This window comes from Trachurus japonicus, chromosome 7, assembly GCF_045865225.1.
Source record: "Trachurus japonicus isolate A0001 chromosome 7, Traja_1.0".
Taxonomy (NCBI): domain Eukaryota; kingdom Metazoa; phylum Chordata; class Actinopteri; order Carangiformes; family Carangidae; genus Trachurus; species Trachurus japonicus.
The window spans coordinates 10070320-10097503 of record NC_140913.1 but is presented as its reverse complement, the minus strand read 5'-3'; the positions used below and the strand labels follow the sequence as shown (position 1 = coordinate 10097503).

Sequence of the window (27184 nt, the reverse complement as noted above, 5' to 3'; positions counted from 1 at the left end):
ATCTTGCTATTTAATGACTTTGATTTTGTGTGTTGTGTACATTTATAGCTTCAGAAAGCAGATTATTGATACTCCTCATACAGTGATAGAGTCAAGACTGGCAATACAGCAGCAAGTCCATTATTAAACATTCAAAACACTTCAAACGGGACTTGTATGGCTCTTCATCTAAGGACTTTCCAATATGAGGAATTTAAAGGAGTACCCCATTGCAGCTTTACAGAACCTAACATCTCTGGGAGATTCTCTACTGTACATACTGAACAATGTAAATAACATTATTGCTGACGAAAACAGCCGACAACAAAACCTCATCTGACTCTAATGCATTCGAGTATAGTATTTCTACCCTTGGTTTCAATGTTCCTCGTGCTGGAAGAGCATCGGAGTATGTGCAAATCCATTGTGTTTATAATGACTCCTCACTACAGATTTGGTGGGAATAGACAGGATGGAAATAAAATTGATATCTTTGCTGGATATTCCAAAAAAATGCTTCCCCTGCATCAGCACAGCCTCAAAACAAGCCCCTTTACTGTAGTATTTCCCCCTGCAGTATGTAGTACAAATTAAAATTGCTGAACTGAATCGCAGCTGTCCAAGTCAGACTTAGAAGTCTAGGTTCTCTACTTTGTAATACCCTTTTTCCAGTGTGCAGTTTACTCCAGTTTATGGTTCCAGCATACAGTGATCAGTTTACTCTACAAATGTCTTAAGACTGTGTGAATATGGCTGTATGAGTCGGCCTTCTCTCAGAGGGAAGCCCCAAGTGCTGCATTGTCTTAAGGTGATGTCACTAATATGCCTCTTTGCTGCTTGCAGTAGTCAGAAGTGGGACAGAATCACAGAGAATAACCCCCAAAAAATGAAGTCAAAAATCCTTCAAGAGTCCTGAAATCACTTCAACATGTTGCCAGTGTATTAGTCATAAGAAGATGCTGTGACTTGGTGTCCCACTATATAGTTTTTGCAACCATGTTAGATACATTTTTTATGTCTTTTAGGCAGGGCTGTAGCCAGGATTTTAGAAATACCGAGGTCAAGAGCCCAAGTGCTGCAAAAGCACCACCCAAAGCCAACAACAAAATTTAAAAATAATGGGGCTCATGCAAGAACATTTTAAAATTGTACACGAGGAGGTGCATGTCTTTTATCATTAGCACAATCACAATCACGCCTTGGGGATTCAAGTTGTGCTGGTGGAAATGAACAATTATCTGGCAGTTATATAATTATGGCGATTAACTGTTCATCTTTTCTTCATATCAAGTAACATAACTGTTGGAAAGTTAAACTTAGGTTAAACTCACTCAAATGAGTGGTGGTTAAGAAAATAAAACAGGACAAACTGAGATTCCTCCATTCGTAGTTGGATGGTGTTCTTCAACTATTTTATCATTATATAATGGACCCAAGACTAAGCCGATGTCGCATCACCAGAGCAAAAATGAACAGAAGGGAGATTTGGGTTGACATGAAGTAAGATGCTAAAAAAAACATCAAAAACCAACAGCAAAGCAGCTGAGGATTTAAACGGGAGGTTGGTCATTGCGAAATGACAGGAGATTTATGGGAAAATATTACAGTTAGCCATGACTGGTATGACAGGTCTGAACCGTTTGTATTTTGCATGTACCTTGCAAATAGATACAGAATTAGAAAACAAATCATTTCATACTGTACAAATGGTTCTTGCATGGGGCCCATTGAGATTAATCACCCTGAAATCAGCCCGTAGAATACTCACCATGTGTTACAGTGATATTTTTTTTGTTTTACCAATGGTAAGACTGTAACTGTGCCTCCAAATCCCCAGAAGAAAAGCAGATGGCATGATTTCAGCCGTAGCTTTTATCCAGGTTGTGGGCTCAGATGTAAAAGAAGAAACAAAGAATAAGAATTATTTTTGTAGCATTGTTATTGACATGCCGCAAAAACCGCCCAGATTACTGTTGTTCCAACAACAATGAACCTTGATGTAGCACTTAAGATAATGCCACTGGTGTCATTGGTTGATAAAACCTTAATTATTGCTGACACACTGACGACAATGACCATTGCTACACCAGCAACATAAATTGGAATTTCTACTGGATGTTTCCAACTAGACGACACAGACGCGATTGGCCTGACAAACCAAATGAGTTGCTTTGACATCTCATGTGATAACTAGCGATATGCTGTAAACTGTGTTTCCTCTTTTCAACCATATGAACATGTGCTACCTTGAAGAAGAAATTCGGTACCTGCACGGCAAAATCCGAAAACATACCTGCAAGAGCATCTTATCGATCGAGTTGACACTGCTCGTACGAGGCCTGTGACTCACCACTGTACCCATGAGCACATTTATGACTTCTATAGGCTGCACAGCCACTTGATATGTCTGCATCAATGACACTGACATGATATCAGTGACATTGCTCTAGGTTTGGTTCAAGCATGTGACAAGTTGCGGTTGCACAGTGCGACAGAGAGCAGGCCGCTGTAATTCAGAGCTGTGTGGGTCTCTCCTCCCGCTCAGAGCGGCGCTTCAGGCTGACATTCTGTAACTGAGCCTCCCTAAAGCACCATGCCTGGGTCCAGTGACCTCGGGAATGACATTAGCTGTGTAATAAAAGCAGTTCATTGTTTCTTATGAGAAATTGGCGATGTTTTGCCCGTTATGGGGGAGAAGGCACGATCTTACTGTAAAACCCTGAGAAGTAACTGAATTCATTTTACTGAGCAATTCAGCCGCAAGGTGATCTGTGTCCTGTGAGACGGCTGCAGACAGCGGTGTATTTAACAGGCACCATCACGAGGAAAACACAGTCCAGTGAGGGACTGATGATACTGTGTCGTTTGACTGTAATTCATGTTACACTCTGGAAGGGATGCACTATTAACACTTTCATCACAGAGAGAATTAATCTTAAACATCTGTTTACAAAACTACATAACAAGAAATCAAAAATCGGACTTAATGGGTTGAAATATGGGTTATCGGTGCATCCCTACAGTATATACATACAATGAGCAGATAGCTAGATGTGCAATGTGTTTTCAGAACGGTAGCTAGCTAACTCTCAGGAAGCTGTGTACACAGTACTGTATTAAAGGCTCATTATGGAAATGATCGACAAACACAAGTCGTCCGTTGCTCTGATGGTGACGCCATCGCCTAAATGACGCATCACTCCACTGCATACCTTGTTAGGGAACAGTCAGTTTTGGATAAAATGGCACCACTACTACTGATTTTCCAAGCTGAGCCTTTAAGACAATATGAAAACAGCCCTTATGCCGAATCTAATGATGCTGTCCAATGCCGGCTCTGCACAGACCTTGGCCTACATCTATCAACTGTCTTACGGTAGGAGCGCTGGGCCCTCATTCAAGAAAAGTTTCTTTCACTTTAACCTTAAAGTAACTGTGCAAAGTATTTGAAAAAGTATGACAGAAACAACTGGAACAGTATATACAGACCTCATCCATTTGGTATTGCAAGAAATATGTTTTTGCTTTTGATATGTACATGATCATTTGAGTAAAGCAGTGCACTTGCTGAGACATCAGCATGGTGATTTTTTTATATCTAAAGTTTGCATAAAGAAGGCGGTTATGTCTCTCATATGGTATATATTGTGATTAAGACATCTCCTATAGCGTGCATCTCTCATTTGGGATTACTTTCACGGACCCAGGACAGATTTTATGACAAAATCTACGAAAAGGAAATAACAAAGGAAAAAAAAAAAAAGCCCTGAGGCCTAAGCGGTCATGTCAGGCTTCCGAGCATTATTACCTGTGTGATCATTGGTCTGGTCTCCTCTCTGGGTACTTTGTTCCTGAGAACTTGACAATGAACTGAAAAATACCTTAACAAGGAACTGACAATACCTTAACCCTGATGAGCACATATTTGTACCACTCCAGGTGCCTCTAAGAACTCTTGATTTAATTCAGACGTGGTGCAGAACCAGCAAAACAAGTAGTGACACTGTAGTTTTTTCTACTAAAGACTACATACTCTGACTGAGCTCTGACGCTAGATGGATTTTACTGCAGATTTGAGGTCAATTCAGTTTCAACTCGAACAAAACTGAAACTAAAATAACCACGAGTAGTTTTTCCCAAACTATTTAACTGGATTGGGGGAAACATTTTGATATTTAGATTTTGTTTTTATTTTCAGTTTGTGATTGGACTCCAAATCTGAATTCACCTCAGTCTAGAATCATCTAAGGATGTGAAAAAGAATGAAAAGCTAATAAAAAAAAAGAAGAAGAAAAAGGACACAAAAAAGGAGTCGATGAGAAGTCATTTCCGGTCTCTAGCAGCAAACAGGATGTTTGTTGACTATGTAAATGTCATTGATATGTCAATGATTTCATCATAGTTTTTATCATGCAATATCATGTATAAAGACATAATGTTGGGGGTGGGACGGGTAAGGGGCAAAGATGAATAATGTCCAGTGACTTATGTTATGATACTAGTTGACTTTCTGTTAACTCCTGAAATGCAGATGTTGCCAAAATACCATCAACTATCATGTGTTGACATGAAAAAAAAGAGAAATGATCAGTTTCTTTTTGTTTTGTTTTTTTTGTATAACAAAAGAATGATATACTGATATTTGTCAAGTACTTCTGATGAGATTATTTGTTTTGTGTTAACTGCAGAATCTTTCCTTTCTGTTATGGATTACTTTCTATGTATTTTGGTATGATGTATGATGATTGTCGTTCTGTCACATCAGACTTAACATCTCAGATTCAATTTTGACTCACTAATGGATGACTGCTTGTTGAAATCTCTCAACACCCAAAAATGTATGAGTCTATTTATAAAGTTGCTTGATCATGGACAAGTGGGCAGAGTCTGAAAGAGGCTTGTTGCTTTTCATGGATTACGATGACATGCTGATTTTGATTTGAAAATTATAATGTCTAATTAATTCCTATTTGTGTATAGTATTCCAACTCACCATGATGACAATTTCTGTTATTGAAACACATTTTGAGAAGGTCGAATAAAGATATTTTACATTCAAAATCATTATTCTGTCTGAATGAATGCGTTAATCATGGGGATTAAAAGCAAGATAATGAATTAATATTGTCCTGGTACCTACAGTATACAAATTAAACACACAGCATATTATTTTATAATACTACAGAGGAATCCTGATGTCTGTGACCATCTTTATGCACAAAGTTGTGGTTGAAACTGGACTAAATGTAAATAATGCCAGCCAGAGCATCCATTCCTGCTGTAGCAGCTAGGGTGAGTCACACAACCAAAAATATCACACGGGGCCATTGCACACAGATGCGGACTAAGAGGGTGGCATAGCCCAAGACCGCCTGTGACTTGGAGTCCACAGCCTGTCACAGTAAGTACCTGTAATTCATCAGTGGGTTCATCCTCTGTGTGGTCTGCTTTCAGCAACCACCACACTGTTCGCTCAGCAGCTCTGTGTGGTATCCATTTGTGAAGTAGGATGAGACTGAAGACACCACAGGGCTGGCTCCACAACAGTACAAAGAGCCAATTTTAGAAACCTCAAAAGTCTTACTGCCATTTAGGTTTGGAGCACAAATTAATTCAACTACAACCAAAACCAGTTATAATCAATGTACCACAACCAATCAGATAAATTGCAACTTTCAGGCTATAATTTCAGCATTTAACACATCCAGCGTTTCTAGTTTGCAGCGCTCACTTGCTCGCTCGCACTCACCCCTACCGTCGACAAAGTGATGACGGCCTCCGAGGACAAAAAAACTTGTTTTCCACGACTGGGAGTATTTCAGGAGCTTGGAGCGATGAGGTGAAGATCTAAACATGTCTGCTGTTTCCTATTCCTTCTTCTTTCCTTCCGCCTTCTTCTTCGTTGGTTTATTTATCAAGGCGAAACTCGCGGAACACGCTCTCTGGCTGGCTGGATTTTCCGTTCGGGTTGCCGTACAAACATGGCGTCACAAGATGGCGACACTCTCTAAAGCAAGACCCTTATATAAAAGAATAATTATAAGGCTACAAAAACCAAACAAATTTTATTTTATAGCGATTATACACTTATACAAATATATTTATGGGTATATTCAGATTTCACACTGGACCTTTAAAGTATACTGATATTAACACCTGGTGCCTAGGATGCCAATGTTTAGCAGGTGTATAGTAAGCTCATTTTATTATGTTAATATGTTAACATTTGCGACTAGCATTAGCTATAGCTGAGGCTGATGGGAATGTGATTACTGATCGAACAAATACAAAATTTCACCAGATGATCATCAACATTATTAAAGTTGAGGGTGGCACACAAAATTTCACTGCAAAGAAGAGCTGTTGAAATATTATGTCTACAAAAGCAGGACTGCATTGCCACGGAGCTACACTGATAACATGGTCAGAAAAAATAAACAGTGAGAAAGACTGAAAATATATTAAATTTCAACCTATTTCTCAATGATAAAATCATATTAATGATTATATGTTTTTATGATCATATATTTCAAATTTTGGCCCTACCACAATCTATCAATTAAAGCAGATATCAGTGGAATGTTTTTGTTAATATAAGTCCTAAATAGTCCTATTTTCCGTCAGCAATCACTTACATGAAGTATTTCAGCCTAAACACGAGTCTCTCCGTCACTCTGCTCTGCTGTAACCCGAGGAGAAAATTTTCCTTGTGGGATACAAGTGTTATCCAATGAGGGGAGAGAACGGCATGAAGGGCTGTGTGTGCAGCCAAGGGATGCGCGTGAATGTGGTGACGTAGCACGAGGACCAATTGATGCCTGACAAGGGCGGGGGCTGCTAACTCATGGTGCGTTCAAGGAAACTCGTACTTTGTGTTTTTCCTTCCTGTGAAGTCATACCAGTTCGATCTGGTACGAGTTCACGGGTCGGAAGTTACGAGTGGCCGTTATAGGGAACTTTCACAGACAACAGGACGGTAAAAACACGAGCTACGGGTTACCTGGAACGCTACCAAGTCGTAGTTGTGACTTGAAGCTGTAACTTACGGTTTCAAAAGCCTGCCTTGAACACAGCATTAGCCGAAACGGCCGTGCCACTGATATCTGCTTTAATACCTGATTAGTTTTTGGAGAGGAACTGGTCCTGGAAGAAGGTGTTGATCCACCATAGAAGGTCCTTACAGAGGTACTGTATGAAAGCTGTTGTTGATCCTATTGGATCCACATCTTGTTAAAAGGATGTGATCATCAGTGGTTAGGGTCTGTGTGGTCCTTTTCTGCAGAGCCCTTAACATCCTACACACTGTTACACAGAGAAGCACAGCCTCTTTCACTTGTTTACATCTAACCTACCACAGTCAGGCTTGCTCATGTACTGTAAAATCTGCTGACTTCGACCTACCACATTGTGCGACAGTCGACCATTTATCAAGATATTTAGTGTGTAAGTTCACTTGCAGCAAATAAGCTGTGACATTATCTGTACAGGTCTAGCAGGTTGTGAATCAAAGATGGTGGGGTTACAAATAGGATGTCTACAAAGTTAAACTGAACACGTGCATCTACCACACTGAGAGCTCGCGTAGTTGTGTTGCAGCATAAGTCTGTCATGTGCATACAGGGCCTTGGTGCTGGTTTATTTGTGAAAACAATAGCATTTTGTTGCTTGTTCAAAGGAAAATGGGAGAAAATCCATCTGCGCAGGTCCACAGAGGGCTAAAGCCTTCCAGCACTCAGACAAGAACACTGATATCGGGCAATTCTTCAAAATCTTGGATCAGCAGATTTCCAAACTCTCACTTTCTACTAAGGTATATCATGACATTACAGAATGGTAATAGTTAAAGATTGAGACAATAGCAAATATAAAAAAATATATACAGTATATCATGCATTAAAGAAGCTCTTTGTAAGTTTTGCTATTGAGCCAATGTTAGCAACAGCACCAGTGAGGAGGAAACTTTGTAAATTCAGCATCAAACCCCCGATCAAACCTAATTCCTTTATGCTAAGAGCTGGAAGGCCACATCAATGCCAACTCTTGTTTAGTTCCATCATCCCTGTTCTTACACTGATTTTACAGTAACATGCTAACTAGCTTGCTCCAGCTCACCAAACTCTCCTGTCACTAGGTGTGTTTCCATTACCCCTACAAATGCGCAAAACCTAAATATCGCAATAAAAAACTGGTAATGGAAACACCTACAGTACATTTCGAAAAACCTCTCAAATATCGCTAAAACGTTTTTACACTCTCATGAGGTGGTTTTTCAGACGTATCGATATAAAAGTGTATCACAAAAGTGCATTTACACGTCACAGACGTCACCGGAGTTGTGTGTGTCCACAGATGGGTTTGTTTATGTGACTGGAGGGGACGACTGAACAACATGTTTTTTGGCATTGCATTGCTGACCTGGGCATTGTTTCTCAATAAATTTGAAAAACCTTTCCTATCATTCCCCTTTCCTGTGCATGGTTTAAGGAGATTGGCTTGCATCCACACTCCACTCCCCTCCTGCGCCGAAAGGTCCCCTCCAGTCACATAAACCAACCCGGCTGTGGACACAACCACCGTATATCGTTGTCCGCACCTCATCAACACTGGTGTGCCTTATTTGTGGCCGCTACCAGTGCCACACATACGGGCTTTGAACAATCAAGTGCTGCCTTCGTCTTTGTTAAAAACAATAACAGCAACAGCTGTAGCGGCAGCTGAGATCGCTGTACCGTCACCACGGAAACGCAAGACGCTTATGTCCATCTTCCTAAAAGTAGGTTATGACTCATTCGCAAAACACCTTTCAATGTAAACACCTGCAAATAGCAATCCCCATTCATTTAGATAGAGGCCTGGTTCGTGCTTCAGCACGGTACGGAACAACTGGCCCTAGTGTGAGTGCACCCTTAGTGACAGTAACTGTTTTGTATTGCATTGTTTTGCAGGTCATTTCTTATTTCTGCAAGACAATCCAAAACAAGTGGGTATTTTGTTAATTTCGAGTAAGAATACTTTGGCCCATCATTACAGCAAATAAAGTAAAAGCATATCTTGATTTCATAAGCAGCTGTTTGTAGCCTGCACAGTAAAATCCTGGCAGCACAATTTAATATATTGTTTAGATGCAGGACAAACATGCAAACTCCACTAAGAACGGTGTCACGTAGTATCACAGGAGCTTCTCACTGTGTGAGCCAACACTGACCACTGAACACCCTCAAGGTGTTCCTGTGTGACTAAAGGGTTGACGTGGAGGCAGTTGTGGTTTCTAGCTGGAGCCTCTCAGCCACCACAAGTTCCTTCCAGTCCCTTGATGTCCAGTTTGTTTTCTCTTTCGTCAGAGCTGGTCACTGGCCAGAGGCTGTGAGGAAGGAAGAGACTGCCCACAAAATGCCCTGCGGTCAGTCACACATCCAGTAAAATCTGCCTGTGCTTGTGTGTGACAGAAACACAGAAGGATATCTTCAACTGTTTTCTCTATAGGTTTGTAGTTCTAATTTTACCTTATTCACATGTTTCCCTTCAATTATTTGAGAAATTCCTCCAGATGTGTGACTACGTTTACAATGTATATACAACTTAAAAATATGTGACATACTTCCTTGACAATATTGTGGTCTTTACATCACGCTTTGTCTATTGCAGCACATGCAAACAGCCAAAAGCACCACTTCCTTCCTCTTTCTGAATATCAAATGCCAGTCAAACGTTGGGAAAGAAACTGACACCGTGCTTCTTCAACGTCCCTGTTCCTCCAAAGGTGAAGTTGCTCTGAATAATAGAAAAATACATTTTGAAGTTTACAATTTTTTTTTCATGCATATTTGATGTTTTAGAATGCAGTTTTGTGATCACTTGGCTTGAACCAATTTCCTTCACGCAAGGGACAATGTCAGCACAAAGAGTTGTATTTTGACAGTGTCAGCAGTCATAAAAATAGGTTTAGCTTTAATAGTCAGCATCTGTGTGTATCAGGATGTGGTGGTAGAGAGAGCGGGGAATAGGGAAAATATGTACAGTATGTCAGTGAGAAATAGGTAGAACGAGGATAGATAGAGAAACCTTTAAAAGTCCAGCTGGTCAGAGACCACCGCCGAACCAATCAGCCGTCCTTCTAGAGCAGCCACTCAGCCTTAAAGGTAATATTTAGGGACGCATGGGTACACTGCCAAACTCCAAACACACCTTACACCGAAACAAAAGTTGGACGCTGGGACGAAACCATGAAACTAAACATGTGGAGATGCTTTTTCTCTCTCTCTCTCTTTGCCCAGTCAAGACTATAAATATTAGCCCCTGTCCACCAGGCAATCACAAGGACTAGACTACTGGATTTGGCTGGACAGTTCAAAAGATTTAAACTACTGAAACCACCAATTCTTTATTATATTACTTTCAGTTTCATTTTTTTCAATCGTTCATTTTTTTCCACAATGTTACACTCAGTAGGTAATGTTCACGGATGCTCTCTGTCACTGGTGTTTGTTTCCTGTTTGTCCTTCATCCTTCTGTTGAGCAGCAGATGCTCAGAAGCCTCTATATACCACATAAAAGGTAAGAATGACCTCTGTTTCTCTGCAGAACTATTATTCATAATCATGTGTATATCTGTCCCTGTCCAGTCCCTACTGTAGGTTGCTAATTTAGCCCTGTGAGCATTAATCAACACTTACATTATTACTTACTGTACCTTTAGCCATTTTAACCTCAACTGGCTGACCACAGACTTTGTCCTCTACACCCTGACCTTGCATCAGCCCTGTGGGGCTCTTCACAGCAGATCACTGTGTTCCTATTGATCCTCTTCTCAAGGTGACAGACATACCCCATGAGGATAGCTCCCACAGCCTGCAGGAATGCGAGGAGAACTCACTGTGGACGCTAGATTTAGCCATTAAATGTGCCTGACCTCTTGCAGCAGGACTTTATGTATTCTGCCGGAAGGATAGACATTTATAGCCTGGGCAAAGTTTAGACGTAACCTCCTGTAAAAAAGACATGCATTCTCACCCTGCAGGGTCATGCCTGTAGGTTGAACTGGAGAGGAAGTTTGAGATAGATACTGCATGATGTCATTGTGGTGCTTGTTTCTTCCACAGGCATCTGCTCATACAAAGACAAATACTACAAACCAGGAGAATCTTTCCGCAGAGGCTGTGACAAGTGCTTTTGCCATGAATTTGGTTTCTACTGCTTTGTGTGAGTAGAATTCATCTCAGGTTATGTAAAACCTCATGGGCATTTGTCATTGTGTCTGGTTCCTGTATCTCTATGAACACTCTTCTCCTCTCCAGACCAATGAAGCCCACCTCTTGGCCTAAGAAGTGTCATCCGGTCAGAACAGAGTGCGGTTATACGGTCGTTTATAAAGACAACCCACTGGTGGAGTGCAGAGCCTACAGCTGGATAGGTTGATGTGCCGGGAGATGAGACCTTCAATACATTTAAATATGTAGATAATGTGTGATCTATAATGTATGGATGAGTTTTGGACAGCAAACCTGAAATATATCACTGTATTCATTTTTAATGGGGACATATAGAGCCATTATTTGATGGCAAGGAGTGGAAATGAAAGTGGGAAATTATCTTCAGCTGAGGGCGCCATAGTTTTTTTTGTAACTTGCACTTGGCAAAGTTTTATGAAGTCATGTCCTCTAAGTGATGCTTTGTAAATAATTCAAAGATTGGACATTCATAAAGCCACACAGTTTCTGGTTTTGTTTGAAAACATGTACAGAGCTAAATCATTTCATATTGGTCCATGACAGTGGGATGGAAGTGTAATAAAGAAGTTAATAGTCTCAAGTGTGATTGTTTACTTTGTCGGTCATAATAGGCTAACAGGACACAATGAGTAGAGAGAAAACTACTTAAATATGAGTGGTTAGAGAAACAACAAAGACAGAACCATATGGTAAGTAAATAAAAGCATCATGGAAAATACAGTAGTTTGATTTTGTTATAGCCTCAGAACCTGCTGAAAACCAAACAGGGACACATCATCACTTTTAAACCTGAAGATGCCAAATTTTAACAAAAACTGACCCAAGACAAAAAATTTCTGTCGAAATTCTCTGAGAATGTCTCTATGTATGTCTCTATATGTATGTATATGTATATGTATGTCCCTATATCACAATTCACATAGTCAGGATCCATTGTTTGCATAAACATTTTCATCACCCGGCTCAAAATATTTGAGACAAAGTGTAAGAATGATCCATGAACTAATTATATGAGCCAAGAAACATTAGATGAAGTCACTTTGCAGGAGAACAGTCCAGAGTTTCAACCTCTGCAGACCAAAAACAGACAAATACAGAGAAACATGATGAGCTACTACCGACTAACCAACATTGCTGGAGTGTATGTTGTACAGATTTTAAACCCCCCTTTTGTTTATTTTATGGTTTATAGTTATAAAATAGACTTACTCTTACAATTAGATGTAGTGCAATTAATCTGGCTTTATTCTTTTAAAGTTCATAACCATGTACAAAACATAAACTTAAAGAAAAAGCTTATTTCAAGTTTATCGTCAAAGGTTTTATCTGATTTCATTGGTGACATTTACACTGGCTCGCAGTGTCAGTGTCAAAAGAGCTGCTACAAGACACAAAGGTCTGACAATCAAAGTTAGCTATTGAAAAAGCACAACAGGGCTTAAGTGAAGAAGAGCTGATGCTGAATAGCAACAACACCATATTCCACAGGAATTCACAAATCAAAGTGGCGTACAAACTAGATGGCTTTTTGGATTCCCTCTGTATAGTAATTCAAAGATACCGTTAAAAGATCCAGTTGCAGCTGCTGAAAACATCTGGTTAACTGGACTGCAGATGGGGAGGAGGCCTACAGGGCCTTTACAGGGCTATCACAAGGTCAGCCATGGGTGGCGGAGGCACGCTGCAGCAGTGGCCCTCCTCTCTGGGTGATAATCCAACATTCGAAGGAGGAAGTCAGAGAATCCAGAGGCCTCCTCCAACAGGAAGTGATATTTCTCCACCAGGACATCGTAAAGGCTCCAGAACCTCAGTCGACCAACATGGCGGAGGTCACCTGGATGGAGGTGGAAATATGAAATTAATAACAGGGAAGAAATTCAAATCAGACTCAAACCAATTAAAAGTTGAAGTTGCAGTCTTACCTCTGCGGGTAAAGTACTCTGCAGAGTATTTCCCTGTTAAGACAACAGCTGGTGGGATTTTACCAAGCAGCTCCATGATCTGGGCTATGTGGTCTGAGGAGCACGGTGAGAACAACCACACACATGAAAGCATGAGACACGCACACATTCACATAGACTGCATTAATAATTACAATGCAGCTACAATGTAAAATCATATAATCCTGTGTCAGTACTCGTCATGCTTCTGTCAGTGTCAGTGCACTGTACTAAATGTACCTTCCTCCAGGGAAATGGACTCGTGGGCTTTGGGTTCAAACAAGGAGTCTCCAGTGACCAGTTCAAAAGCCTGAGAGAATACAAGAGAGAATTCAAGGGTGAGAGGATGCAGCTGTGAAGAGGACTGATCCCGACAACACCACGCTGACAATGACTCAATTTTGTGGCACAAAAAAATGGATGGCCTGGCATGAAATTTGGGAAAGTTATCCATGTTGTCTAATGACCTGCAGATTTTACATCCATCCAGCCACCAGCTGTTTATCCAGTTAAATATCCACTTGATGGACCTGAACATTAAACACCCATCAAAGGTTTTTTTTTTTTTTGCAGTTTGTGCACAGATTGTAAAACCCCTTGAGGGAAAAGTTGCGATTTGAGATATAGAGCTATATAAATAAAACTGAACTGAGATTTACTTTTGCACAGATGTTCATACCTCCCAAAGGGTGAGTTCTACCGAACATGATTAACCTGCTGCTTACACCACTGACGCACAAAAATTCTAGTACTGTCACACACATCTCTGAACAATTTCATGCAAACAACATGATAAGTTTTTGCAGATATAACTTGCCATATTGCTTTACTTTAACACCACCACCAATGTCTGTCAGTACATTGGCTTTACCTGGACTGCTAATTATCAACAACAAACTTGATGGTTTTAACAGCTGGGTGTTCTTTTTAGGTATGGTGGTTATTGTGGGGTTCCTATCCTACAATTCATGGCAGTATTTCCCCTGCCACTACCCAAAAGTTTCGTGAGACTGTTGAGACTACTTAAACTCCCCACACTAGGACCATGCAGAAACATCCAATGCTCAAGCTTCCAGTTCCATGGATGCATTATGAAAATGTTCTAATACATCCATGCCTGCTCTGTTTTCCTCTCCTGCTCATTCAAATTGATTCAAATGACAAAGTTAGCATTCTTTTTCTTTTTCTTTTTTGGGACAAAGAGTGTGAGTGTGTAATGTTACATTGCAAATATTCATAGTTGGAATATGATATCAGCTTTATTATGCATCACAGCAACCATAAAACCATGAAGTCATTTTTTTTAATTTTTTTCTCACCATACAGGCGACACTCCAGATGTCAGCAGGTGGGCCGTACTCAGATCCCAGTAAAACCTCTAGTGAGCGATACTGTCTGGTCTGAATCTCCTCACAGAAATGTTTGTACTGGGCCAAGAGAGAGACAGACAGAACAGCCACAACAGCTTCTGTTTAATCTTTCCTTCTTTTGTGGAGACAAAATTTGCATGTAGCATAAACATAGGGTAAACAACAGCAGATTCAGCAAATGTAGCTAAATGCCTTCAATGTGACTCCAGTGAGGTCATACTTAAACACAAAACATCCCAGACAAAGTTTGACCTGTTTTGAATGTTTCACCACACCACAGATTTCTTTACTTGTGCTTTTTTCCCCCTTCTCTCTGGTTTGAAGTGGGTAGGCTCAGATGGGAAATGGTGACATCACATACTGACACTGTTTGTTCACCAATCAGATTGCAGCCATTTTTAAATGGAAATGAAATGTGATGATAGTTGAGAGGTTTTTGTTGTTAGCAAACAACCCCTGTCAGTTTGGTTTTGTCCTCATGGAGCAGTGACAACAGGTTATCTTGAAGTAACACAGCAACACGATGATTCATTTGGAGCTGTATTTCTGGCCACCTAATGAGTGTAACTCCAGTATTTAATGTCTGTTTTGTTAGCCTTGTTATTTGGTCTCTCCAAACACCTGGCTCAGCTGCCATGATACACAGGAAATACACAGCTCTCCAGCCTCTGACTGTGTCTGGCTGCTGTTTGATGCTGAACAGGTAGTGTACAGTGGCTCCAGTGGAGAGTGGTGAGTGAACCAGAGCAGTAAAGTTGTATTTTACAGGTAGACTGGACAGGGGAAAATTAATACAGTCTATAAACTCAGGGAAGCTGCAGATTGAAGTTTAACTCAATCAGCTAATGTTATGTTATGTTTATTTATTTGATATGGACATCACAAATACATTGACACTGTTCCAGTGGACAGACCAGATGCTTTGCTTGGGTGTGTTTAGCACATGTGCTCATTTTCAACACCAGTCAGTACGAATAACATTGATGGTGAATGAAAATGAATTAGCTTTTTCTTTTTCTTCTTTTTATTTATTTATTTTTTTTAAATATGCATCGCAGTTGGATTGAAACTTCACAAGTATCACATTTAATCCACCAAATAGCCACATTATACTAATTTCATGTTAAGATTATACATGTTATGTCTGAGACCATATGCCAAGCAAACATTGACACTCTTGGCAGGTCTATGAATACAAAAGGATCAACCAAACGCAGCAGTGGTGGTCTAATGTGATATGTCAAACTTTACAATGTCAGTGTTTGTAAAGTACAGAACAGGTACTGACCACCCAGCAGGAGCTCCCCAGGTCAGCAATCTTCACTGTGATTTCCTTCAGACTGTATGGGTTCACCTGCCTCTTCTCTGGAACAAACAAACAATAAATCATGTGTTAATACATCATTCATTTCAAGACGGAATGTTGTGTATATTAAAAAATGAGTAAATAACTAATAAAAGGCTTTTACTTTTTTCTAAGTTTAGTCAGTACAGACATCATATTGACCCCTGACATTTATAAACCATTCGTTTAGTCATGTACAGAGCAGACGTTGTATATTAAATCCTTATACTGGCAGTAAATCTCCTTCGTACACACATCTGATGAACCCTGGTACAGCTCAGCATTTAACTGGCCAGCTCTGAGATTTCACTCTTAAACAGTCTCCAGCATCTGTAGCAATAACAAAACCAACTGTGCCTGTGGACTTGGCCTCCTTCCCAGTTGGCACAGAGGAGGAGCTGCTGCCCCCCGCTGGTACTTTGTGGGACTGCTGCTCCAGGCACAGCAGGATGTTCTCTGGCTTGATGTCTGTGTGGATGATTTTACACTGAGTGTGAAGGTAGTCCAGGCCTTGCAGAACCTGGAGTGGAGACACAGAGAGGACCATTGAGCTGATACTTCTCTCTATACGAGGAGAACTAAACTACTCTCTTTCCTCTATCAGGCAAAACACAAAGAGATGAGGATGTATTCAATAAGTGAACCACATACAGTTTGTATTAGCTTCCTCTGGTTTTACAGTGTGCAAAGTTCACAATGTGTAAAATGCAGAATGATAGGTGACCTGGGAAAAACCTCATCCACCAGTACAGTTCAACATAGTGGATAATATCACCATGTTTGCTGTGCTGCATGTTCTCTACACTCTGTGTGTTTTTGTGTGTCAGGCCTGAGGACGACATGCTCTCTCTAAGAAATAACATTTTTGTTTTGAACAGCACCAAAAGATGCACATATAACACTTTCTACACTAGTTTACTTGCTTATTTGCTTATCCTCTTTCTCGCTGCGAGTCAGATTACAAGATTAATACCACACCTGAAGTCTTATGTGTGAAGCTACAGCCTGAGCCAGTTATCTTAGCTTAGCAAAAGTACAGGAAACAGGAGGAACTAAGTAGCCTAGCTCTAAAAGCTTACTAATTAATGTTATATCCCGCAAAATTGAGGACATGTAGAAACTATGGACACGGACCGGCGTTTCCTGCTAATTCCACTGTTTATGCTAAGGTAAGGAAATAAGAGTTATGTCAATCTTCTTACTATTGGCAAAAATGCAAATGTGCTTTTACAAAATATAGAACTATTCACCTCATTCATTTATGGCCTTTTGATTTAATTCTCCTGCATTTTGAATAATTTTGTGCTAATTCACTCATTTGTGAATGAATTCACTGAGGTGTATTTCTTTGTGTTGTCCACTTTAGTTTTTACCTGAATCAGGATTTGTTTGACATACAGTTGTGATAGTCCTGGGTTCCCAAAACAGAGCTGCCAGCTTCTTAGGTCCGGCCCCAGCAGCTCCAGCACCAGACATATGTCTGATCACCAGCATTAAGGTCCAAACCGCATGGTATACACAGTGAGGCAACACGCTGAATGCATTATGAGATATGTTTACCTAATAGCCTACTAACACACCACACACATTATAACTCCTCAGTGCTCAGTGTCAGGTGTCAGAATTGGTCTCCAAGAAATGACAGGCTGTAAAAAGGATACGGATCCCGTTGACCCCAGCCAGCTTAAACTCATCCAGCAGCTGAACAATCCTTTGGCTGGAGGGGTGACGGCCTGTTGGACGACTGGCCTGATGAAAGAGAGGAGCGAGAGTAAGAAGGGGAAGAAGGCAGACAAGGAGAGATGGAAATGTGTTTTAGGAATATGAGGAGGTGAATTACTTGTGTTTTCAGAAAAGAGGACAAAGTGGTTGGAAAGCAAATATGAGGATGACGTTAACAAGGATAGAGAAAGATATTCTGAACTTCTGATGATAAAATGAAAAGAAACTGACATAACAGAAAGAGTGGGACGTGTTGAAGAGGAGAGATCACTTACACATCGGAGCAGAGTCAGTTCATCCTGTCCTGCCTGGGTGAAGCCAGCTCCACTCTTCAGCACCTTCACAGCTACATGTCGACCTAACCTGCTGACACAGACCCCAGATCAGAAAACAGGACGAGTTTTATGTATTAGAAACAAAGCTGAATATGTCAAGTTCATCCCTTTTTTTGTATCTTTTGAAGGATTGTACACAACTTATTGGAGGTGGAGGGGACTTCAGAAAAGGCAGTTGATATTTTCCTTTCCTGTTCTTTTTGATTAAAGGAAATAAATTAAAATGGCAAAATAGAATGGCCCTGAGAAGAGCACATCCTCTTCACCAGATACTTCCAATTTATTACCTGGATCTGTACCAGACCGTACAAACTCATAGATCTCAGCACCACCAATGCGCATTAACTCTCCATTTTGCAATGTTAATGCAAGTGATAAAACATTCCTGGATCTGCGAAAAAATATTATGGGTTCATTCCTGGCTAATGCCCTACCCCGTCTCTCCATCAAGTGTGATGCAAATCGGTGCACTACTCTTCGTGTAAATCTTCTTTGTGGATGTGAAATTGCCCCTGCTAATCATTTTTGTACACTACTTAATTAATCCAACCTGAGGTCCAGACACAGCCAGACAGTAGAGAAGTAGCCCCAGCCAAGCTTAGACACCACCTGGTATCTTCTGTTGAAGGTGTCACCGATGTGGACAGGGTGGTATCCACCTGAGGAGATGGAAAAAAAAGAAACCCAAGAATAAACTAAGTCAGATTCCTGGTTAAATCTATTATTTAACTGTTAATATGATGTAATTTAATTAAAGCTTCAGCGACAGGGTCCCTCTCTGCGTGACTGAAATGTGAAACCTTTTAATCACACAGTATACATTTTTCATTTGGTGTTTAGAGAGCTTAGAGAGAGGGAGAGAGAGAGAGAGAGAGAGAGGACTAAAATGTGGCGCTAAAGCTATTTCTGGCATTACAACTTCCTCTAAGCTGTAACATGTCTGCAGTGAGTAATACATTCAAATCTGCCAGCGGGACACAGAAAAATGATGATGCATAAGCCCGTATCAGTTCTCTTTCAGCCAGCGTGACACACAGTTCTTGGACATTGTCAGGGATCTTGAAATTGAATCTCTATTTCTATTAAAATTGGAAATGGGAAACGCGCTAGAGAAAAGTCACTGAGAAAGTTATCATTAAACCCAGATAGCACACATACGTCGTGCCGACGTATTCCCGACGCATCAAGTTCCGTCGCCAAGACGTCGCATGGAGAGCGTTTGCTAATTGGCAAGATATCGCCGAGACGTCGGCCTTTGATCGAGCTCGACCACCGGCCGACGTCTCGGCGATCAATAAAAGCAGGAGCGGGAGCGCCAGGCGCTCCATATATTTAGCCTATAAATAATTCATACGACCTTTATTCATTTAGGTCGGGCCTTTTGAACTAGGTAGCCTACAATATTCTACAATCCTACGTAATAAATAAATAAATTATAATCCCTGTGTGCTGCATGTACAATTAAGAGGCAAAAGTCAAGTTTAAAAAAACTTTATTCATGCTTCACTCAGGTTAGGCTACAAAACAGCATAAATTCAATCAATAAAACCGTCATCAATAGATTATAACTTGTGAGTCCTCTTCATCAGCATCTCACTCCTCGAAGGCTCCGCTGGCCCCTGACGAATCAAATGGCATTAGGCCCCCCCTCCTCATTTCATCTGCAGAGGCTGAGAACTGCGGTGAGGAAGAAAAGAGGAGAAAGATGAGGAAGAGATGTCAGGGCCAGAACAGCAGAGTCACGGAGTGTCTACACGTACAAAGTGTGTGTGTGTTAACGATTAGAAATGACTGAAGAGGGACAGGTTTTATGGATATGACGTGCTCAAATAAATCAATAACAAAGTCATTCAAAAAACACACTTTTGCGTGTCTGATTAGGCAAGCAGCACAATGATCTACTATGAGTAATATGCTAAATGACAACAGCGCAAACCGCAGTATTTAAATGAGGGTTTTGCGCGTAACCGTTTCCGCCATGGAGAGTGTGGACAGAGAGCTGGATGGATATAAACGCAGAATAAAAATTTGATCCGACGCATTAATAGAGAGAGGGACAAATAAACATATTGTGGAGCTGCAGCATAAGAAAACCTCAGCAAAGGGTGAGCTGCTCTGATCAGTGTTGAGCAGCAGCTGCAGGTAACTGGGAGACCTGCTGTCATTCATTGAGCTGGAGCTGCGCGCTATGGCACAGAGCTCAGGTGTGGGACACTCAGGCCACTCGGATCTAAACGCGCTGACCAGAGGGATCACTACGGAATGAAAGCGGTGACGTCTCTCAGCCCCAGTCCCAGAGCTGAGCAGCCAGGTACTGGAGAGGAGAGGAGAGGAGAGGAGAGGAGAGGAGAGGAGAGGAGCGCACTGGACGAGAGAGATGCGGCGTGCGTAACGGCGCTTAAATTACTTTGATCGCATGATCAACAAAGCTATTTAACCATCTGAACACAACTACTGGGCTCATCATTCATCACATGTAACAGCTTGGCCTGATGGTTTTATATCGCAAAGCAGCAGAGGACAACGATATCGCTGCTTTCCTGTGCGCACTGCGCAGCTCTCAATTTAAAGGGCAAGACGGCGTGGTTTGGCCTTTAACTCGTTAATCATTCCATTAGTCCAGTTTCTCCGCGAGCCGGTGCAGGTGTCGCAACGCATCACCTGACGGCGATTTTTACAAATGTATTGACTGATTGATAACATGTTAGAAGCTATAGACTATAACAAAAACAAAAAATGCATCACATTTTTGGGTAGGCCAGCTTCCTCTGTGGGTGGCACTGGCACACTCGTGGCTACGCCATCTCAGCTGCCTACAGCTGTTGCTGTTACTGTTTTTAACAAAGACGAAAACAGCGCTTGATTACTGAAAGGCAAAGCCCGTGTGACCACATCAAGGTGGTTGTGTCCACACACCCGTACTGGTTTATGTGACTTAAGGTGACATGTCGGCGCAGGAGGGAGTGGGAACGTGGATGCGAGCCAGTCTCCTTCAACCATGCACGGAAAAGGAGAATGATAGGAAAGGTTTTTCTAATTTATTGAGAAACGATGCCCAGGTCAGCAATGCATGACAATAAACATGTGGTTCATTTGTCCCCTCAAGTTACATAAACCAACACAGCGTGGACACACACAACTCCGCTGACGCCGGTGATGTGTAGAAAAAGTGTTTCCATTACACTTTTGCGATACAAGTTTGTATCGATTCGTCTCAAAAACTAAAAACTTTTTTGCGATATTTGAGAGTTTTTTAGAAATGTAGGTGTTTCCATTACCAGTTTTTAATTTCGATATTTAGGTTTTGCGCATTTCAAGGGGTAATGGAAACGCACCTAGTGACAGTTTCCTCATCACTAAACTTGAACCACCATCCTCCCTCACTCACGTCGTGACGACAGGACAAAGCCTTTTGGACATAGGCTACCTACCTTATATTGTAGCCGATATGCTGTGTTTTCCTCTCTGTATGACTCTCGTTTCAGTTTTTGCCCCGGTCAATCATCTGGTGCGCATCCGCTGTTTATCAGGTGCTTGCTCACTCGCTCACTGCTCTGCGAAGTAAAAAGGAAAGAATTGGTAAAGAATTAAGGAGTGCTGGAGTAAACAATGTGTCTTATTTAATGACCAGTGAGATGACAAGTCTTCGTGGTTGCTGCTCTGTGCAGTGTCCGGTCTTATCATAAATCACTGACAAATCAACCTGATTAAATCTCAGCAACAATCACACTCTCAAGCCCTTTCCCTCTGCCATCGTGTAAAACTTCACTTCCCTGCCTGCCACTTCTTTCTGTAATTTTGATAAGCATACACATTTGTTTTTACCAATTTCAATTGTCTCAACAGTTAACCAGAGTAGCCTAATATCATTCTCAAGTCAGCTGTCATAAGCGCGAGGACAAAAATGTAGCCTAAAAAGCGTCTGCTATCTATGTAACCATGGTGAGCTCCAGAGACCGAGTCTCCCTCCTTCACTCATCCGCACACCAGCGCCTTGTGCCCGGGCAGCAGGCCGGCCAGCCCCCCCTCTAGTTCTGGAGCATTTTTTTTTTTTTTTTTTTGCTTTGACAACGGCTTACCGGTCCCGTCACTTCTACCTTTTTCCAGCCAGATAACGTCCAATAGAGGGAAAAAAAATAGGACTTAACATTGGTGTCGGCTGTAACCGTTATGTTAGGATAACTAACGTTAAGTTAAACTAACGTTAATGCCAAATACAGTTATGAATAAGCTGGCACCTGTGCTGGTAGCCTATTATTTCGACCGCGTTGTACCTCGCCACTCACCGGAAACCTTTAACTTTTACAAAATAAACGAAATAGGCCTAACTTTTCTCTTTTTTTTGGCAATATATCCCAAGTAACTTACCTGAAACGCACTCCGTCGACGTGTCTGGACCAAACTGACAGGAGGTCCCGCCGTCTGTGGGCAGGTCTGCGGCCGACTTAAAGCCGACGCACCAGAGACGTTTGATGAGCTGGCACAAATGAGTATCAAATTTGAAGATATTCGCCCATGGGCCGATGCTTGACAGATGTTATAAATTATAGGGCCGACGTCCAACCTCAGGCCGACGTCGGCCAGACGTACGTGTGCTATCTGGGAACTAGCGGCTACGGCTAAAAATAGAAGGACTCACGGAAGCTAAACAGCAAAGCTTATCAGTCCTGCCCGTGTGTCACGTTATTTATAAGTGATATTAATTTAACAAGACAACACAGTCCGTGCTAAGTGGGCCGGTACGTCGGTACCTGGTCGGTACGCGGTACCGTTACTTCTGGATTTTAACCACTTGAGAGTCGGAATGGGCACCGAAGCATGTTGGTGAGTAGGACAAGACCCCAAACCGTGGCGTGTGCAGCGCTGTCAGTAAAATCCATTCGCAGAGCAGAGTAGGGAGGGGGAAATATACCTGACTGGATGTAATGTTCTGGTCAGCAGCGTTAATGCTTGAGTGGCACTAATTGCAGCTCTTTCACCCCATTCAGCATTTCTGTAGCCTACTTTTAATACAAATCCATGATCTTAGTGCCCACTTCTGAAGGAAATAGCTAAATATAGCTATCCATATTTCTTATTTTTCTTATTCTAACCCTGCCCCACTCCACCCCTGATACAGTATCAAGCGGCGCTGGCGGCTCGTTTCGGCAGCGTTCAGAGAGAGAGAGAGAGAGAGAGAGCGCAGTAGGGTCGGTGTCCACCGGACGCTATGAAAAAAATTGTTGGCATTGATGTTGAGTCACAGCCTCCTCTCTCCTCTTCCACCGGTGGAAATTCTCTGATTGTTCGCAACGGAGTCAGAACGGAGCGGAGACGCCGGTGGATATTCATGTGAACGCGTGCCTGCTGCGCGCATGTAGACCTTTCTCTCTTCCTCTCACATGGCGGATTATTGTATGCGTGTGTGTGTGTGCATATAGGCTACAGAGGCACCTATGCATAAATACTGTAATACTGTCCCGTCTAAATAAACAGGACATTTACATTTAGGCTATGCAGTGTCATTTTGAATTATATTTTACACAGGGGTGCCTTGAGATTTTATGCACTTTTGAAAGGTGCCCTGACTGAAAAAAGTTTGAGAAACGCTGCTATAGACTACTGAATTCTTAGAAAGGACTATTATTTTCTGCTTTGGACTGCCGAATGGGTTTTAATTTACCCAGAATTCACTGCAGTCTGATTTAAGATAGTCAAGAGCTGAATTGCTTTGTGCAGTGGATGAGTTTAGAGGTCTATCCAAAGCGTTTGGTCCTCGGAGCTGGAGGATGACACACCCCACCCCCAGGAATGAGAGGGGATTTATATATATTTATATTTATATACACCTCTACATAGACAAATGTAGAGGTGTCCAATTTCAGTTGCTTCACTCGATGAGTCAACTGATAGCATTGGATAAGACTGCATTGTTGGATTGTTGGTGAAAGAATCATTTAGTGTAACCCAGTGCAGGTTGTTTTGAGGGGATGGAGAGGGCCAGAGTAAAGGAGGAGTAACATTAGCAGCTGTAAATGAATTCATGTGCAGATGATGGCGTGAGTTGAGAGACTCTGCTGTACCATAACAGTATTCTCTGGGGTCCTCAGAGTCCTGGCTGTCCTTGGGATCCAGCTGCTCGTGGCATCCAAGGGCTTCGAAACTATTAGATGTCCCAGCTTCACTCCTACACAAACACACACACACAAACACACTGTATAGTCTCTGGCTGAATAACTGAATGTGTAACCGAGTAACGTGCATGTGCATGTGTTGAGTTGCCGGGGGCAGCGTGCAGAGTTGAACTACTTTTAGTAGTTTCCCATCCACTCGACCTGCTATGGAAACTTGTCCCCCTGCCTGGATGAGAGCGGAGCTGCAGCAATCGGAAGTTGCGCTATTTCTGACTCAGCTGTAAATCATTTTTGCAGAATGTTCACGCAACCTGATCAGTCTGCATCTGCAGCTGCTGGGACGGTTACTGTAGAGAGACCGGCCGGGTCACGTCACATCTGAAAATACTGAGCGCAGGTCTGATTTCTGCGTGGCCAGATGGGCATACAGTACAGTGGACTTTGATGTGAGGTCCAGCACCTTTGTATTTAGACTCACTGAACATAGTACTAGAACATGCAGGATTTCAAGAATTTCACAACATTGAGACAATCTATGATTTTCTTTTTCAAGCATAATTTGTGACCTGACACTGTGTGAAAATCTAAACCACCGTTAAGGTCACCTCCATGATGCTTTAAATAATGCTGAGGTGCCTAATTTGTGCGTTGCTTTTCTAAATGTAACCACATCACTGTGGCCATGTAAAAGTTATGAGCAAAACTACATTTAGATATATGATTAAAGAGTATATGTGAGGCTGCACAAGATGCAAGACAAAATGTTCACTTTGTCTACCAAAACTGAAACTCATTTAAAGTTTTGTCTGCAGCTCAATTTTTCCCTGCAGCACTTGTGCACTCCAAGTTAAAAACACAGTCTTTGTCCAGTTAAATAACCCAGCTGGTAACGGAAAGAGAAGACATTTGTGTATCTGCAAATAAAGGAAGTCATTTACTCACGTTTGCTGCTGAACAGCAGAGAGGGGGCTCCTCCTCTGCATAGTGCAGCTCAGCAGATGCAGCCTGCAGAGACAGCAGCTAGTGGAATCAATCAAAGAGCTGCAATCAAGAACAGAAAGTGGTGGATATATGTCGTCTGCACACAGGTCAAAGCAGAGGGAGAGAGACAGATACAGTAAATGAAGCTGCAGCACCTTTAATGTAGAAACGGTGTAGAAGCTGAGAGGAAGGGGAGGGAGGGAGGGGTCCGCTCGATCTGTCTGGAGCCTGGGAAGGACAGCAGCAGCAGTCAGCAGGGTCTAAACATGGACATCCCCGGCAGCCGTGAAGTCACCGCCTGTCAGGCCTTTACCTGCTTTCCCCTGTACTATGTATCCTTCACTCAGGCCTGATCTGAGTTAACCTGGAGCTGCCCCCCCCCCTCGCTTTCTCTCTCTCCTTCAATTTACTGTGGGACAGCCCTGACACAGAGCAGAGAGGCTAAAAGATTAGAGGCGTGTCGCGTGAGGCCAAACAGATCGAGGGAGGTGAGGGAGCGACAGCTGCTGATTTTCCTTTCCCCCCCTTTCTCTCTAAGAGTTTGACCTTTGGACCGTGGGGATCACAGATTGCTAAACCTGGCTTTGAGAATGGGATCCCCGTCCTCCAACACAATATAAAGTATCAGAATCAAGTCATGAGAATGAAGGTCAGATAGGAAGGGTTTGTTTTTCACGGGCATGTTACCCATGATGTCACTTGCAAGACATTAGCAGGTGTGTATGTGTTTGTTTTCAATCTGACGCACTTTGCTGCAGCATAGATACTGTGTGTGTGTGTGTGTCTGATTCCATGCCATGAAAATGTTGTACTTCCTTCAAACGGCATGAGATTTCATGGTTGACACCAATAGGAGAAGGGGCTGCTGGGTAACAAAGCATAGATGGAAAGAGTGAGAGTGAGTGGAAAACTGATGGTGTTGAAGGGAGTGAAATAAGAGGTGAAAGGAAAGGTGTGTGTGTGTGTGTGTGTGTGTGTGTGTGTGTGTGTGTGTGTGTGTGTGTGTGTGTGTGTGTGTGTGTGTGTGTGTGTGTACATGTGTGTGTATTGTGGAGCCTTGAGATATTAAGGGCCACTTGACCTTACATGAATTACTGTTTCTGGTCAGATGACATGTTATCACATACACACACGCTTATCAGGACCCTTACACTGTTCTGAATATAGCATCACACTATGGCTGAAGTGATGCACGTGCACTGTGGACACGCTATTGTAGTCAACACACTTGTGCAAACATACAGTAATAACGTTATTTTTCACAAGAAATTGAAAGCCCCTCTCAAATTCAAGCTACTGTACATTACAGGAACAAAACATTAGAAAGCTGTAAATGGTAATGAAAGGCTACCATTAAGGTTAATGAACATCTAACGACTTACATGCTTTACAAAAGGCAAGCAGAGAGTAAAAACTCAAATCACATAGAAATAACAAAGTAAGGGAATTATAGTAAAAAGCCAATAAAAATAAAATATGAACATTTTAACATCTGAATGAATGAATGAACGTGTAATAATAATAATACTATGTGAGTTTACATTATCATGTTCTATACACTGTAACCTGTAGATAACAGGCTGTTGTATTGCTTTGCACTGGAGTGTGCAGGTGTTTTTTTATTCCATCCTCCTGTGTCCTGCTATTACTCACTAATGTTGGTCCAGTCTTAAGCTGAAAAGCCTTTGCTGGCTGTGACTATTTTCCATTTTCAGCAATGCTGTAATAAGACACTTCCCACAGGAGCAGGAAATGTGTGTGCGTGTGTGTTGTGGAGAGACATGAAAACACCACCTGCATGGATCTAGATCACTGGGTTAGTAGGAGATATATATCAAGTGATAAAAGCGGTTATACATCACAGCATTTTTTTTTTTCGTTTCAGCTTCCTCCAGTGATGGTGGAGCAACACGAGAGAGCAGCCTCCTGCTGACCTGGAGAAAAAGATGACACACTCATAGATTTACAACTACGGTTCACACTCAGATACACTCATTTTCATACAGCACACATGCTAACACATGCACAGACACTCTTTCTTCCTTACCCTCAGTTTGGCCTCTCTGACCCCCACCCCTGTTGACCACAGACTGAAACGTGACCTGCATTCATTTGCTATGACGCTGCTGCTAATTGAAGACACACACACTGATCCTGCTTGTCCTTAGTTT

At 41.9% G+C, this 27184-nt stretch overlaps 1 protein-coding gene across 1 annotated transcript; it reads right to left on the bottom strand.

Moving 5' to 3' along the window:
• Nucleotides 1-12524: 12524 nt before the first annotated feature.
• Nucleotides 12525-25422, bottom strand: LOC146984208 (SRSF protein kinase 3). The gene is made up of 13 exons (XM_085783086.1): nucleotides 25169-25422; nucleotides 24975-25073; nucleotides 23982-24085; nucleotides 18470-18578; nucleotides 17860-17947; nucleotides 17524-17611; nucleotides 17236-17342; nucleotides 16220-16382; nucleotides 15806-15882; nucleotides 14467-14574; nucleotides 13388-13457; nucleotides 13130-13222; nucleotides 12525-13041 (listed from the first exon to the last, which is right to left on the bottom strand). The coding sequence occupies exons 2-13, from the start codon at nucleotides 25013-25015 to the stop codon at nucleotides 12857-12859; spliced, it is 1233 nt and encodes a 410-aa protein (XP_085639212.1). The 5' UTR covers nucleotides 25016-25073; nucleotides 25169-25422; the 3' UTR covers nucleotides 12525-12856.
• Nucleotides 25423-27184: the final 1762 nt, after the last annotated feature.